The sequence below is a fragment of the Balaenoptera borealis genome (assembly GCF_965194805.1).
Source record: "Balaenoptera borealis genome assembly, contig: HAP1_SCAFFOLD_1990, whole genome shotgun sequence".
NCBI lineage: Eukaryota > Metazoa > Chordata > Mammalia > Artiodactyla > Balaenopteridae > Balaenoptera > Balaenoptera borealis.
The window spans coordinates 49830-66544 of NW_028122273.1; the positions used below are offsets into that span (position 1 = coordinate 49830).

General features: G+C 45.2%; 1 protein-coding gene across 1 annotated transcript in view; it reads left to right on the forward strand.

Annotated features, from left to right (window-relative positions):
• Window positions 1–16128, forward strand: part of LOC309622283 (uncharacterized protein) — a gene marked incomplete at its 5' end in the record, with an annotated part of 61128 nt that extends 45000 nt beyond the window's left edge. Inside the window, 2 exons of the mRNA XM_082409405.1 lie at window positions 5685–5822; window positions 15905–16128. Of these exons, the coding sequence (XP_082265531.1) occupies window positions 5685–5822; window positions 15905–15933 (167 nt within the window). The remainder of the gene's footprint in view (window positions 1–5684; window positions 5823–15904) is intronic.
• Between the last annotated feature and the right edge of the window lie 587 nt (window positions 16129–16715).

A 16715-nucleotide genomic window follows, 5' to 3' on the forward strand; every position in this document is an offset into this window, starting at 1 on the left:
AAAAGTTATCTGATTACTTCAGATTCCTCACCTATAAAGTGGTTATAACACCACCACCAATAATAATAGCAGTAATAATTAATAGATGAATAAGCTGATCTATTGCGTATGATTTATATGGAGGAAGATACAATAAGTTCTAGAAAGACAAAGAAAAATCATGACAAGCATATTACGTTAACGAAAAAGAAATCCATAGATATTAATGAAAACTGGGGTATGTGGCAAGTATCGAAGCCTAATGAATTTACTAACAAATGGCATTCTGTACCATCCATGCAATATTATGAAAGTGAATTTTGCCCACTCTATTTTAGTGAATACTATTAACCAGAAGACACGATGGAGGTGATAGAGGTGAATGAATTCCTAGCCAATGCATACAGACAGAGAAGGTATGTCAGTAAAAAATGCATAACAAGCAACAGAATGCAATAAATGTGCATGTATAGGTAGCCACAACACATATAGACAAGTATTTCAATGAAAACCGGTACGAAGCAGACAGCAAAATAATAAGTGTAAAAGAGTTTCATTATTGTGCTCCTTCATATTTTTACCCAGCAAGTAAGAGGTATTAAGCCTAGGAGAAATATATATTTCAATGAATATAGCTTATATAATAAGCAGAAAGGAAGCTTAAAATGTATCAGGAAGGTTTTTGGATTTATCCTAGAACTTAGATTAGAATCATCTTCAGCATCCAAGAAGATGGCATCCCAAAACCTCAAAAAACCATCATGCCTAGAATCCAATTAAAAAAGATTTTCAAATGTAAGAAAATCCACAGGACTCCACAATATGGTTTTCGATAAACGTGGATGTTTGTTTGTTTTGTTTCTTTGGCCGCGCCGCGTGGCCCTGGCCGTGAAAGCACCGAGTCCTAAGCACTGGACCGCCAGGGAATTCCCTAAGTGGGGGGGGGAATTAGAGATGTGGGGCTTGACTTTTTCTTCTTCTTCTTCGGTAGCTAAGCTCTACAAGCGAACGATGGCTGTTGATCAATGTGCTCTCTGTGTTAGGAAGGAAATAACTGTAAAAATGAAAAGCAGCCTTGCCTTAGAACCTACATATCACACCAAGGAAAATAGTCCTTCTGATTCAATTTAGAAGATATCACTTAAAATGTTGAATTGGTGAAATGTCTACCTAGTTTAAAAATTAGAAAGAATAAAACACTGAAAAGCAGCCCCCTAGATAACCACTGTGGTTGCTTGTTTATAGGAGGCATCATTTCTAAAACGTATTTCTAAAATGTTTATATTCAAAACTGTCAAGTGGCCAACTGTATTCAGAGAGGCAATAAAAGAAAGAAAACGGAGTATGACTTTTCTGATAAGCTGCCTTTCCCGGTGATCCCCTGTTCTGGCCTTACTTTCCTTCTTAGTCTGTTAATGTAAGGGTTTGCTACCATCAACTTGGTTTTGCCCTGCTCTGAGCAGGTTTCCCTCTGTGCTGTTTCTGCTTTAATTGAAAATCTTTGGTTCCCATCAGCATTCCATTGCAAACTCCGTTTTTCTTGAGAGCTCCTCTATGCTTTCCCTCTTCATTCTTACATTTTCTCCCATCTCTTGGTGCCTGTTGGCCTGTGCTAATGAAAACCGTCCTAAACTTCCTTACGCTCGACTCTGTGCCTCCCTGTAGAGCCCAGTACTCTCCATCCTCTCTCCCTATTCTCTCTTTTCAACTAGTCGAAATCCTAGTGGAGGGAGACCATTAGAGATGAAACATCTTGGTATATATTGCTAGTTTTCTATGTCCCCTGGCTTTTCTGTGTTTCTGTTGAAACACTCTTGAGAAGTGTCTGATTTCGTTTTCTACATGGGTACCCTTTAAGGCTCAATACTGGAAAAGAAGGGGATCAGAGTGATCAACCCAATGTGGTATCCTAACGTAACAGTTAAGGAAAGCAACAGGCTTTGTGAGACAGCCAGTGATTTGTCCAAAGTCACACAGATAGTAAACGTCAAAGTCAAAAGTGAAATTAGGTCTCCAGACTTGTAGTTCAATACTTTCCCTCATTATTCCATGCTATTTTGAATCTCCTACTCAATTTAGGGGCAAAAGAAATCGAACGCAAAACTTTCCAAAGTTTCTTTTCTTACCTGACATGGTCAGAGAAGAGGAAGCATCCACTGCAGGTACAAGGGATGAGGAGACAACACTAGAGGATGTCTGAGTGGCTGCAGCTGAACGGCGCACGTGTCCAGTACAGAGGTCACTGGTTACTGGTCCAAACAGCTCCACGGAAACCCCAAGGCTCTACCAAGTGGTAGTAGGTTTGGGAGGAGAGTGATGTCACAAAGCAGGCAGTTGAAAGGTATGAGAGAGCCAATAGGGAGGTCCGATCCCCAACAGGAAGGCGGGCTTGGGTGAAGAGAGTGTAGGAGAGCTAAAACAACACCTGAGTTTCTGAGCTTTGGGGAGGAGGAAATCCTAGAAGACAGATTTACCTCCCCCAGGCTCTTCCATTAGGGAAATCATTGCCACATTTCTTACAGACGTTCATTAATACACTGAACTAAGAGTTACTTATATTCTACAGAGTATTCTATTTTATGTATCATATACTTAGAGCTATATAGATCTTCTTTAATTAATAATCCTTAGGAAGGAAAGAGCCATCTAGTTTGAACTATTACAGTTGTTCTGAAATCAGATGTGTCTAATGAGTGAACTGATAGCAGCTTTTAAGGAGCCAAAGTAGGGATTAAGAAGCTCTCTTTGTAACTTGGTTCAAGAGTAGGGTGAAGTTTCTTGAGTGTACCTTGTGGAGAATGTTGTGGTCCAAGGCTCTTCTCTTTTAGTTTCTTCTCCTTGACTCCTACCTTCCTTGGGCTGGGCTAGGCTGGGGGCCAGGTTGGACTTGCGACTTAACGTTTCTCTTCCGCTTTCTCTTTTTTTTTTTTCTTCCATTATGGGCATTGCTTCGAGGACAAGCCTTGATCTTGCATTGGACGTTACTTCCTGTCAACTTCCAGCAGCAGGAGTCTTCTTTTCAGTGCTTGATGCTTCACGAAATAGACTCTGCCCGTTGGCAGCAAATACCAGAGAGCTAGGAGACAGAGCTGGTTGCAGACCTTTCCTCTTCCAGCCTTTGGTTGCAATTGTTTGGCCCATAATTTGCTAGCTCTAGTTCCTTGGGCCACACAGGTATCCTGCCATCTCCAGCTCTTGTTATATGTGAGAGACATTCTGAACACTGTCCCTTTTTCTTTGCACAGAAGTATATACAGTGTGGCAGTTACTGTAATCTCCTCCGCCTTGCAAACAGCCACTCTAGAATCTTGGACCTCTAGGACTCTCTGTCTTGCATGCTTGGGGGCAAGGCCAAGCAAAATGAAGAGGAGAATAATTAGAGAAAGAGGAGGACGTTGGTGGAGAATTGGGAGCAGGTAAGGTGAAAGGGCACAGGAGAAAAGAGATGCATGTAGACTTTTTGGTTTCTGTGGGAAACAGGTTGACACACTTGGGCCTCATTTGGTATTAACAGAACAGAGAGTTAAAGATCTAAGTAGCTAGATAGTGTGCAGCAACTGCCATGAAGTCTGTACACTGAAGAGAACAGTCTCACATCTAGTTTTCATTTTGTTTTATGTCATAGTACCTTATTTATAGCATTCACTGGTGTGTTTGTAGAATACAGATGTTTTCAAATGCTCTGGTTTTGTCTACATGGTTATCTCCTTGTCCTGTTTGTAAGGAATCCAACATTGTAAGACATATTGCATGTTTTTCTCTTGACGATTGTTGACCTTGAAGCGTCATGAACTAACTTGAGCTGTTGGATTCTGTGGAGAAACGTTCAAAAGGGTCTGTGACAAAGGCACTGTGGTGAGTCGCATTATGCACCCGAGCGTAAGGAGCAAGATATCTGCCACCAGCCCAGCTTGGCCTGGATTGCCTCTGTTTTAGTTCCCCTGGTTAGTGCTTTTCTCCCTAACCACTCTTGTGACTGTGATAATGTGAGTAAGGGCGGAGTTGCTAATGATCTATGTGTGAGGTAAGCTGGTTTGAGGGAGGAAATCTATGGACCTAGTCATTTTCCTTGGTGGTAAGCTTTCAGGGGTGCAGAGATGGATCTTCCTGGGGCCTTTTCTGGTCCCAGGAAGATATCGCATAGATGGGACCTCCCAAGACACACATTGAATCTTTAGGCCTGTTTTTCCTATTATGAGGTACGAACGAGTTTCTTCACTGATGGGGATGATGCTTATCTGAGAAGAAATTGTGAAAGGTGGTGTAGTGTAGAGGTGTGGCTTAAGCTTTTAAGTTTTCCTCCAGGTTTTTCCCCTAAGCTTCCTACTTCGGACGGCCTACTTACATGATACTAGTAGGTGATGTCCGGCTAACAACTTCCTAAATATACCTGCAAGCCAGATCAGTGTCTCTTTTCTCTGTATTCCCATGGAAATCAAGAGTCCCGCCGAATTTTCCATCGAAACAGTTGATTTGTGTTGTCTCTAGGAATTCTAAAGGGCGTACCGTTGCTTCCTAACCGGTGTCATTTGGGAGATCCGCCTCTGTACGTTCAAATGATTAATTTTGAGACTTTGCTCATGTGTGCAGTAAACCCTTGAATTCCCTAAGACCTTCCTTTCCTCCATCTCCTACCCCATTAAGCCCGCTTCAGTTCATCTCCTGAATTTCTTTGGAATCTGTCAGCCAGCTCTTCCTCAACTTCCTAATACTGAACTTGCCTGTCTGTTGCGATTAGGTCCTAACTGGTGTCCATATATCTTGTTTCCTTCCAATCCACTCTTCACACAAGAAACCTTCAAAGCAAGTTGGAACGTTGCTCATAAACATCGCTCACAAGCATTGTTTTGAGAATAGAAAACACACTGTTGGCCTTTAAGACTCTGCGTGGTCTAGAATCCTCTCTGCTTCTCTAGCCCCATCTTGTGCCACTTTTGCCCTCACTTTCTATGCTTCAGATACACTGAATTAACCTTAGTTCTCACTCATCTGACAGAAGTCAGTTCAGATACTATTTTTCACTGTGATTCCTAGCATTAAGGAATTTGATTATCAGGTTTTGTATGAGGACTATTTCATCAGGGGTACAGAAGTTCTGGCCATCTCTGGTTTTGGATATCCCTTATTTGTTGAGACCTTTGCGTTGTTTGGTTGCCTTTTGTCTGTTTTCCAGATGGGAAAACAGGAACAAGGGAAGTATAGGTTATTACTAGGTGGGGTTGAACAAGTGGAGCAGCAAACTGCAAAGCAGAAAGAAGAGGGACGTACTATAGAGGGATATGACTTCCATTCTCAAGGCGCCTGCATCCTGTGCAGGGAGACAGCCTAACATAAAATGTGCCTAACAACAAATATATTGACTTCTTACTAAAAATCTCCAGTTCATAGAACCGAGGGGTTTGTACCTTCTCCTTTAAAAGTGATAGTCCTGGGACTTCCCCGGTGGTCCCGTGGTGAAGACTCTGCGCTTCCAACGCAGCAGGCGTGGGTTCAATCCCTGGTTGGGGAGCTAAGATCCCACATGCTGCGCAGCCAAAGAAATTTTTTTCGAACGTTATACTCCTGTATTGTTGGCTTTAGTGGTTTAGATTTTGTTGTACTGTTAAGAAGATTTCAGTTTATTTACCGGGAACAAACAACACATAATGTAAAAATAGTTTCCCAGAAACGATTTCCATCATTCTCTTCCTCCCTTTCTCCCGCAGACTGGTGTTTCACCTTGACAAGTTCTCTGTCATTCCATAGGAAAGCTGTCTGGCTTGGAGGTTGCAATCCCAGGGAATTTTTCATCAGCGGGGAAGTCTCCATCACTACAGAGGAATCAAGGGAGAAGTCAGTCCCTGGTAAGTGAGATGCTCCCCCTAAACACCAACACAGCAGTCGTGTACCTTTCAAGGGGTTCAGGGGCAAGATGGGCAAGGCATTTCTACTAACTCTTCTTAAGGATCACGGACAGTGCCCTATGCTACGAGGTAAGCGGTGACTGCTGTAGTTCTTACTGGTGATCCTTTCCTGTCACTGATTCTCGGCTTTCTTTGTATTTCATAGGACTGTTGTCAGTCCAATACAAAATGAGTCTTATTTTTAAAAACCTGAAATGTTTTACAGAGCCTAGCATTCTCATATAGGGTCCTTTCCATTCTCCCCACTTTCCCGAGAGGCCAAGAACACTTCACACCATGAACTAGGAGAGGGGGTAGAGCCCTTTCTGATGAAATACATCAACAAAGACAGAGCCTTAGCCTGCTTGCTCTCTGGACAGGATCTCGGACCACAAGGTCTTCAATCCTGGTATAAATGAAGGAAGTGAGGACAGTTCAACTGGCACTCTCATAACAAGAGTTCGGAAACACCTTCCGAAGAGACTATAGCAGTAGATGAGGGAAGGGAGTGCTACAGTGTGGCAGTACAGGGGGAACGATCGGCTACAGCAGTGAAAAGTGTGGTACCGATTGGTGTGCTCTCGGGGTTCTTGTACATGTAGCATAGATGACCTCTACGGTGGCCCTCCCACCTTCCCACCTGCATTAGGTGTTCTTTTTTTTTGTAATTTATGTTTATGTATTTATTTACTGTTTGAACTTATTTATTCTACGTATTTATGTTTTTGGCTGCACTGGGTCTCTCATTGCTGTGCACGGGCTTTCTCTAGTTGGCGGCTAGCGGGGGCTACTCTCGGTTGCGGTGTGCGGGCATCTCATCGCGGTGGCTTCTCTTGTTGCGGAGCATGGGCTGTAGGCACGTGGGCTTCGGTAGTTGAGGCTCACGGGCTCTAGAATGCAGGCTCCGTCGTCGTGGCACATGCGCTTAGTTGCTGCACGGCATGTGGGATCTTCGCAGACCAGGGCTCGAACCCGTGTCCCCTGCATTGGCAGGCGCCACCAGGGAAGCCCTAGGTGTTCTCATATAGAGTCTAAAAACAGAGAGCACTGAGAGAAGGTAGTGGTTATTAAAGGCTCAGGATCTAAATTCTACCTGTCTCTACACCCCTTCCCAGCTGTCGATTTGACCCCATTTTTGAATGCTGACCTCATTGTTCAACTTTTCTCTGCCGTCTGTATACTCACCTTGAAAACTTGTTTCTGTGATGCGTTGAGCAGACACAGGGTGGCAGACTGCAGAGGTGGAAGCTGGTGGTCGGATATTTGTGGGCTGAATCTCCTTCAGTCCCATTCCCATTTCTGGTTGCCCAGAGGCCCTACTTCCTGTGTGTGACGCCGAGCCGTAGGATTGCGGGCAGGAGCCAAGTTCTCCATACAGTAAAGACCCCAGTGTGCCTTGGTTACAGTAATATACCTGGCTTCCTTCCTGGCAGGGAAGTGACAGGCGGCTATGCCCCTGCTTTGTTCGTGGGCCTCCTGATCCAGCAGTTCCCTTGGCTCTGCCCCTGTCGTCAGCTGCCCCTAGGATAACTCTGAGCCCTAGCCACTTCTCTGGTAGATTTCCCTATTCCCCCACTACAGTCACACCTGAATAAGGCAACTCAGACCTTTCAGAGATGTGTCCTGAACCTCTTGTTTTCTGAAATACCTATCTGGTGGTTGTGAGACTTAAGGCCAGCGTCCCCGAGAGACTTTTTCTATTTCTCCTAGTAAACCTAGACTCATCTTCTGTCACCTTCAACTCTACTCCAATTGTGTTCTTTCAACCCAGACCTCTGACCCTGCTTTTTACTTCTGCCATTTCATCCTCGCTCCTGCTTCCTTTCCTAAATCCATACGTCTCTTTTGGCCTTCCTAGCCCTGGGCCAAGTTCCTTCCTCTTTGCTCAGTTTTTACCCCTTTCCTTCATTCTCCCATCCAACTTTCAGTCCTTCCTTTCTCACGCCCCAGTTAGCAGCATCTGAAAATTCGAAAGGTTTGTTACTCGTCTATTAATTGTATTCCATTTACTTATTCAGTTCTATACCTGTCTTACCTGTGTATGGAAGAACAGCTGGTAGCCAAGGTGGCACCAAGAATCCTAGCAGCTCTCACTTGACGTATCCGTAGTAGTCGGCAATTTCCATTTCGTTTTCCCTCTCGGTGAAAAATTGCAGCTTGCCCGAAGAGGTGTATCTGGCAGCATTCTCCCGTTGTTGTTGAGCCCGCCTCTTCATGGCCTCTCGCTCTGGCCTCTGCTCTTGTTCGATGGGCTTTGACATGACTGGCTCAGGCACGTTGGGTTCCCTCCATGGAACTCGTTGCTTGCTGAAGTCTTGGAGTAGAAAGTGGGTTTGGAGCTTGGGTGGGGACTGGCGCTTATTCACAGCAGGGGGAACAGGCTCCCGCTGGAGAGGAGCGCCAGATGAAGTTTTGGAGGGTGCAGGCCTAGGAGCAGCAGACTGAGGGACACGAGGCTGGGTATGGTTGGGCCAAGCCGGTTGGGTTGGGTTGGTCACAGTTGGCTGAGCTGGTTTGGCGGGGCCTGGCAAAGAGGCAGGAGCTGGCTGGGATGAATTGGCTGCAGCAGGTTGAGCTGAGTCAGTAGAACCAGGCTGGGCACGGTAAGCCCCAGCAGGCCGATGTGAGGCCAGAGACTGTGGCCTCCGAGGAGCGGGTCGAGCTTGAGGCTTGTCCCAGGCAGAAAAAGGCAGAGGTATCAACTTGACCTTCCCAGGAGGAGGCCGCTCATACTGGGCTGGAGACGGACACTCTGTTTCAGCACTGCTGTCTGGTTTCTGGGCTTGGACTTGCGTTTTCTCAGGACCCTTCCCCTCACGTGGGGTATGCCGCCATGGCTGGATAGCTGGGGGTGGCTGGGGGTCTTTGGGGTTGCTTGACTTTCCCAAGAGCCGACAGGAAGAGCGCCCAGTTTTCGTCTCATTCTTCTTCCCCAGCGCATGAAGAACCTTCACAGACTCCAGCATGCGCACGCCAAGGGAGGTTCGAGGCTTTTGAAAGCTCTGTTGGAGAAGCTCAGTTTGGTGTTCCTTTCGCTTCGTGTGGGGGATTGCTGGCTTCTCTTCTGCCTTGACTTTGTTCCCTGACTGCTTGTTCTCCTCAGCCTTGTTTCTCCCTCTGGTCCTTTTGGTCTTTTCCTGCCCGTGGCTCTTAGTTTTGCTGATCTTTCTGGATGCAGCTTTCTGAGGTTTGCCTTGAGAGTGCTTGGCCGTGTTCACAGGAGCCCTGTCACTGACTGCAGCGTGGCATATAACCACTTCTCCCCCTAACAGGCACTCTGGATTCTTTGGCTGGATTTTGGCCTTGGGAGCGCCACTGATAGGCTCAGAGGCTTTCTGTTTGTTCTTCCTGGGTTGATCAGAGGGAACCTTTATGACACTTGGCTTTTCCTGCACCTGATTCACCTTAATGGCTCTGGTGTCTTTAGCTTTGATCACGTTGGGACCTTGGGATTGATCAAGATCTTTCAAAGGATTAAAGAGCTGGGGAAGGTGAATATCCTCCGCCAGTGTAGTAATGTCTGCAAGACCACTGCTAGGTTCAATCCCATTTTCAAGTGTCCCTAGGTCCTGACGACTCCGGCTGTTCTCTCCCAGATCAGCATTTTCAGAACCAGGCTGCTCCTCTTGGCTGAGGGGATCGGTGCAGGCCAGCGGCTGGTGAATATCAGGGATTCCTAAAGGGAGTAGTGGAGGATCTTGGTTCTCTGTTGGGATCTGGTAGGCATCCAGAGGCTTTGAAAGCTTGGTTTTGATATCATCCACGTGCTTACTCTCTATTTGTCCCTGGCTTGGAGCTGGAGGCAGGGCCAGGAGACGCCTGGCACTCTGGACTGGAGCTGTCACTGAAATGTCCCCAAGTTCAGATGGTGGGTTACTCTCAAGTATGTGGCTGTTTCTGCTACTGCAGGACTTGGGGAGTTCTTGACTTTGTGTCACACAAAACGTCTGGCTTGGAGGTTGCAATCCCAGGGAATTTTTCATCACCAGGGGGGAGGTCTCCATCCCTACAAAGGGATCAAGGGAGAAGTCAGTCCCTGGTAAGTGAGATGCTCCCCCTAAACACCAACACAGCAGTCGTGTACCTTTCAAGGGGTTCAGGGGCAAGATGGGCAAGGCATTTCTACTAACTCTTCTTAAGGATCATGGACAGTGCCCTATGCTACGAGGTAAGCGGTGACTGTTGTAATTCTTACTGGTGAGCCTTTCCTGTCGCTGATTCTCGGCTCGCTTTGTATTTCATAGGACTGTTATAAGTCCAATACAAAATGAGTCTTATTTTTAAAAACCTGAAATGTTTTACAAAGCCTAGCATTCTCATATAGGGTCCTTTCCATTCTCCCCACTTTCCCGAGAGGCCAAGAACACGTCACACCATGAACTAGGAGAGGGGGTAGAGCCCTTGCTGATGAAATACATCAACAAAGACAGAGTCTTAGCCTGCTTGCTCTCTGGACAGGATCTCGGACCACAAGGTCTTCAATCCTGGTATAAATGAAGGAAGTGAGGACAGTTCAACTGGCACTCTCATAACAAGAGTTCTGAAACACCTTCCGAAGAGACTATAGCAGTAGATGAGGGAAGGGAGTGCTACAGTGTGGCAGTACAGGGGGAACGATCGGCTACAGCAGTGAAAAGTGTGGTACCGATTGGTGTGCTCTCGGGGTTCTTGTACATGTAGCATAGATGACCTCTACAGTGGCCCTCCCACCTTCCCACCTGCATTAGGTGTTCTTTTTTTTGTAATTTATGTTTATGTATTTATTTACTGTTTGAACTTATTTATTCTACGTATTTATTTTTTTGGCTGCACTGGGTCTCTCATTGCTGTGCACGGGCTTTCTCTAGTTGGCGGCTAGCGGGGGCTACTCTTGGTTGCGGTGTGCGGGCTTCTCATCGCGGTGGCTTCTCTTTGTTGCGGAGCATGGGCTGTAGGCACGTGGGCTTCGGTAGTTGAGGCTCACGGGCTCTAGAATGCAGGCTCCGTCGTTGTGGCACATGCGCTTAGTTGCTGCACGGCATGTGGGATCTTCGCAGACCAGGGCTCGAACCCGTGTCCCCCGCATTGCATTGGCAGGCGGATTCTTAACCACGGCGCCACCAGGGAAGCCCTAGGTGTTCTCATAGAGAGTCTAAAAACAGAGGGCACTGAGCGAAGGTAGTGGTTATTAAAGGCTCAGGATCTAAATTCTACCTGCCTCTACACCCCTTCCCAGCTGTCGATTTGACCCCATTTTTGAGTGCCGACCTCATTCTTCAACTTTCTCTGGCGTTTGTTATACTCACCTTGAAAACTTGTTTCTGTGATGCGTTGAGCAGACACAGGGTGGCAGACTGCAGAGGTGGAAGCTGGTGGTCGGATATTTGTGGGCTGAATCTCCTTCAGTCCCATTCCCATTTCTGGTTGCCCAGAGGCCCGACTTCCTGTGTATGACGCCGAGCCGTAGGATTGCGGGCAGGAGCCAAGTTCTCCATACAGTAAAGACCCCAGTGTGCCTTGGTGATAGTAATATACCTGGCTTCCTTCCTGGCAGGGAAGTGGCAGGCGGCTCTGCCCCTGATTTGGAATCTGAGATGGTGTTCCCTGAGCAAGGCTGGCAGAAAGCGATGGATGTAGAGGGACCATGTTCTTGGCGTCTGAAGTTTTATCATACTGGGCTGCCAGAAACATGGAGGAGGCAGCTGTGTGGCGGTCAGTGAGTGCCAGAGTAAAGTCTCCGAGTGAAGAAGAATTCTTTTCAGTGCTTGCTGTGATGTCCCACTCAAGAACACCTGGATAGGAAGCAGCTGAAGTGGAGATCTGGCTGTGGTCAGTAACTCCAGATAACATAGTCGTGCTAGAATGTTGGTAAAGGTAGGCACTACCCATGAGTGTCTGGAAAGGGGTACCGGTAGCCGATGCCGAACTGACGGCAGGGGCAGAGACTCTGGAGAAGTTGCAGACACTTCGTGTTAGGGAAGTTGCATTGCTCACCACAGGAGGAGAATGCTGCAGAGAATTTAGAGTTCCAAGTAGAGATGGATGTTGGAAATTTTCTGTAAGAACAAGAGGGTCATGAAAAACTCAGGGAGGTTGAGAAATTCTCACTACGTTTGAGGAACGGCATCATCTGAAGGTTCTTGCTATCAGGACACCTCTACTATCACTACTTCCTGAGAAACCCAAAATCAGACAGTTAATGATGGCTGTAAGGACTGAGCAGTTTTCCACTCTTCTCTATTAACTGCCTGTGCTCCCATCTTGGGCACAGACGGGCAGAAGAGCCAAGTGGTGTGGTTCAGAGATTGTTCTCTAGGCTGGAAGCAACCTTCTCCCTGCCCTGTCTTTCCCTTCAGCCTGCACTCGTATTGACTTCTATGCTATTTCCTAGACTGGAAGCATTTTAGAACTAGGAGGCCCTTAGAGAACTTCGATGTTCTCAGTCTCATTTCGTGAGTAAGGAAACTGAGGCTCAGAGAGGTCGGGTTGACTTGTTCAAGTTCTCTCATTATGTTAGTATCATTACCAGGTTTCAGAACCTAAGTATCCTGACTTCCTTGCCAGGACTCCACTCTGAGCATGATACTGCCAGAAAGCAGGAGAAATAGAACTTATAATATAGGCATTTTTTTTGTCCATTAGAAAACAGTACGGCTATTACCATGGTCGTCTTCAGTGTCTCCCTTTGCTTGTGCAGTTCCCACGCTATTACCTAGAGGTGACGTACAGCTCAGTCCAACTGGTGAATTGAAAGAGTCATTTTTGCCCTCTTCAAGCCTGGTTTCTCATCCTACCTCAAAATGATTACCCGAAAGTGGATTTCTTAAGTGCTTTTGGAAAGGGAAAAGTTATCTGATTACTTCAGATTCCTCACCTATAAAGTGGTTATAACACCACCACCAATAATAATAGCAGTAATAATTAATAGATGAATAAGCTGATCTATTGCGTATGATTTATATGGAGGAAGATACAATAAGTTCTAGAAAGACAAAGAAAAATCATGACAAGCATATTACGTTAACGAAAAAGAAATCCATAGATATTAATGAAAACTGAGGTATGTGGCAAGTATCGAAGCCTAATGAATTTACTAACAAATGGCATTCTGTACTATCCATGCAATATTATGAAAGTGAATTTTGCCCACTCTATTTTAGTGAATACTATTAACCAGAAGACACGATGGAGGTGATAGAGGTGAATGAATTCCTAGCCAATGCATACAGACAGAGAAGGTATGTCAGTAAAAAATGCATAACAAGCAACAGAATGCAATAAATGTGCATGTATAGGTAGCCACAACACATATAGACAAGTATTTCAATGAAAACCGGTACGAAGCAGACAGCAAAATAATAAGTGTAAAAGAGTTTCATTATTGTGCTCCTTCATATTTTTACCCAGCAAGTAAGAGGTATTAAGCCTAGGAGAAATATATATTTCAATGAATATAGCTTATATAATAAGCAGAAAGGAAGCTTAAAATGTATCAGGAAGGTTTTTGGATTTATCCTAGAACTTAGATTAGAATCATCTTCAGCATCCAAGAAGATGGCATCCCAAAACCTCAAAAACCATCATGCCTAGAATCCAATTAAAAAAGATTTTCAAATGTAAGAAAATCCACAGGACTCCACAATATGGTTTTCGATAAACGTGGATGTTTGTTTGTTTTGTTTCTTTGGCCGCGCCGCGTGGCCCTGGCCGTGAAAGCACCGAGTCCTAAGCACTGGACCGCCAGGGAATTCCCTAAGTGGGGGGGGAATTAGAGATGTGGGGCTTGACTTTTTCTTCTTCTTCTTCGGTAGCTAAGCTCTACAAGCGAACGATGGCTGTTGATCAATGTGCTCTCTGTGTTAGGAAGGAAATAACTGTAAAAATGAAAAGCAGCCTTGCCTTAGAACCTACATATCACACCAAGGAAAATAGTCCTTCTGATTCAATTTAGAAGATATCACTTAAAATGTTGAATTGGTGAAATGTCTACCTAGTTTAAAAATTAGAAAGAATAAAACACTGAAAAGCAGCCCCCTAGATAACCACTGTGGTTGCTTGTTTATAGGAGGCATCATTTCTAAAACGTATTTCTAAAATGTTTATATTCAAAACTGTCAAGTGGCCAACTGTATTCAGAGAGGCAATAAAAGAAAGAAAACGGAGTATGACTTTTCTGATAAGCTGCCTTTCCCGGTGATCCCCTGTTCTGGCCTTACTTTCCTTCTTAGTCTGTTAATGTAAGGGTTTGCTACCATCAACTTGGTTTTGCCCTGCTCTGAGCAGGTTTCCCTCTGTGCTGTTTCTGCTTTAATTGAAAATCTTTGGTTCCCATCAGCATTCCATTGCAAACTCCGTTTTTCTTGAGAGCTCCTCTATGCTTTCCCTCTTCATTCTTACATTTTCTCCCATCTCTTGGTGCCTGTTGGCCTGTGCTAATGAAAACCGTCCTAAACTTCCTTACGCTCGACTCTGTGCCTCCCTGTAGAGCCCAGTACTCTCCATCCTCTCTCCCTATTCTCTCTTTTCAACTAGTCGAAATCCTAGTGGAGGGAGACCATTAGAGATGAAACATCTTGGTATATATTGCTAGTTTTCTATGTCCCCTGGCTTTTCTGTGTTTCTGTTGAAACACTCTTGAGAAGTGTCTGATTTCGTTTTCTACATGGGTACCCTTTAAGGCTCAATACTGGAAAAGAAGGGGATCAGAGTGATCAACCCAATGTGGTATCCTAACGTAACAGTTAAGGAAAGCAACAGGCTTTGTGAGACAGCCAGTGATTTGTCCAAAGTCACACAGATAGTAAACGTCAAAGTCAAAAGTGAAATTAGGTCTCCAGACTTGTAGTTCAATACTTTCCCTCATTATTCCATGCTATTTTGAATCTCCTACTCAATTTAGGGGCAAAAGAAATCGAACGCAAAACTTTCCAAAGTTTCTTTTCTTACCTGACATGGTCAGAGAAGAGGAAGCATCCACTGCAGGTACAAGGGATGAGGAGACAACACTAGAGGATGTCTGAGTGGCTGCAGCTGAACGGCGCACGTGTCCAGTACAGAGGTCACTGGTTACTGGTCCAAACAGCTCCACGGAAACCCAAGGCTCTACCAAGTGGTAGTAGGTTTGGGAGGAGAGTGATGTCACAAAGCAGGCAGTTGAAAGGTATGAGAGAGCCAATAGGGAGGTCCGATCCCCAACAGGAAGGCGGGCTTGGGTGAAGAGAGTGTAGGAGAGCTAAAACAACACCTGAGTTTCTGAGCTTTGGGGAGGAGGAAATCCTAGAAGACAGATTTACCTCCCCCAGGCTCTTCCATTAGGGAAATCATTGCCACATTTCTTACAGACGTTCATTAATACACTGAACTAAGAGTTACTTATATTCTACAGAGTATTCTATTTTATGTATCATATACTTAGAGCTATATAGATCTTCTTTAATTAATAATCCTTAGGAAGGAAAGAGCCATCTAGTTTGAACTATTACAGTTGTTCTGAAATCAGATGTGTCTAATGAGTGAACTGATAGCAGCTTTTAAGGAGCCAAAGTAGGGATTAAGAAGCTCTCTTTGTAACTTGGTTCAAGAGTAGGGTGAAGTTTCTTGAGTGTACCTTGTGGAGAATGTTGTGGTCCAAGGCTCTTCTCTTTTAGTTTCTTCTCCTTGACTCCTACCTTCCTTGGGCTGGGCTAGGCTGGGGGCCAGGTTGGACTTGCGACTTAACATTTCTCTTCCGCTTTCTCTTTTTTTTTTTTCTTCCATTATGGGCATTGCTTCGAGGACAAGCCTTGATCTTGCATTGGACGTTACTTCCTGTCACCTTCCAGCAGCAGGAGTCTTCTTTTCAGTGCTTGATGCTTCACGAAATAGACTCTGCCCGTTGGCAGCAAATACCAGAGAGCTAGGAGACAGAGCTGGTTGCAGACCTTTCCTCTTCCAGCCTTTGGTTGCAATTGTTTGGCCCATAATTTGCTAGCTCTAGTTCCTTGGGCCACACAGGTATCCTGCCATCTCCAGCTCTTGTTATATGTGAGAGACATTCTGAACACTGTCCCTTTTTCTTTGCACAGAAGTATATACAGTGTGGCAGTTACTGTAATCTCCTCCGCCTTGCAAACAGCCACTCTAGAATCTTGGACCTCTAGGACTCTCTGTCTTGCATGCTTGGGGGCAAGGCCAAGCAAAATGAAGAGGAGAATAATTAGAGAAAGAGGAGGACGTTGGTGGAGAATTGGGAGCAGGTAAGGTGAAAGGGCACAGGAGAAAAGAGATGCATGTAGACTTTTTGGTTTCTGTGGGAAACAGGTTGACACACTTGGGCCTCATTTGGTATTAACAGAACAGAGAGTTAAAGATCTAAGTAGCTAGATAGTGTGCAGCAACTGCCATGAAGTCTGTACACTGAAGAGAAGAGTCTCACATCTAGTTTTCATTTGTTTTATGTCATAGTACCTTATTTATAGCATTCACTGGTGTGTTTGTAGAATACAGATGTTTTCAAATGCTCTGGTTTTGTCTACATGGTTATCTCCTTGTCCTGTTTGTAAGGAATCCAACATTGTAAGACATATTGCATGTTTTTCTCTTGACGATTGTTGACCTTGAAGCGTCATGAACTAACTTGAGCTGTTGGATTCTGTGGAGAAACGTTCAAAAGGGTCTGTGAAAAAGGCACTGTGGTGAGTCGCATTATGCACCCGAGCGTAAGGAGCAAGATATCTGCCACCAGCCCAGCTTGGCCTGGATTGCCTCTGTTTTAGTTCCCCTGGTTAGTGCTTTTCTCCCTAACCACTCTTGTGACTGTGATAATGTGAGTAAGGGCGGAGTTGCTAATGATCTATGTGTGAGGTAAGCTGGTTTGAGGGAGGAAATCTATGGACC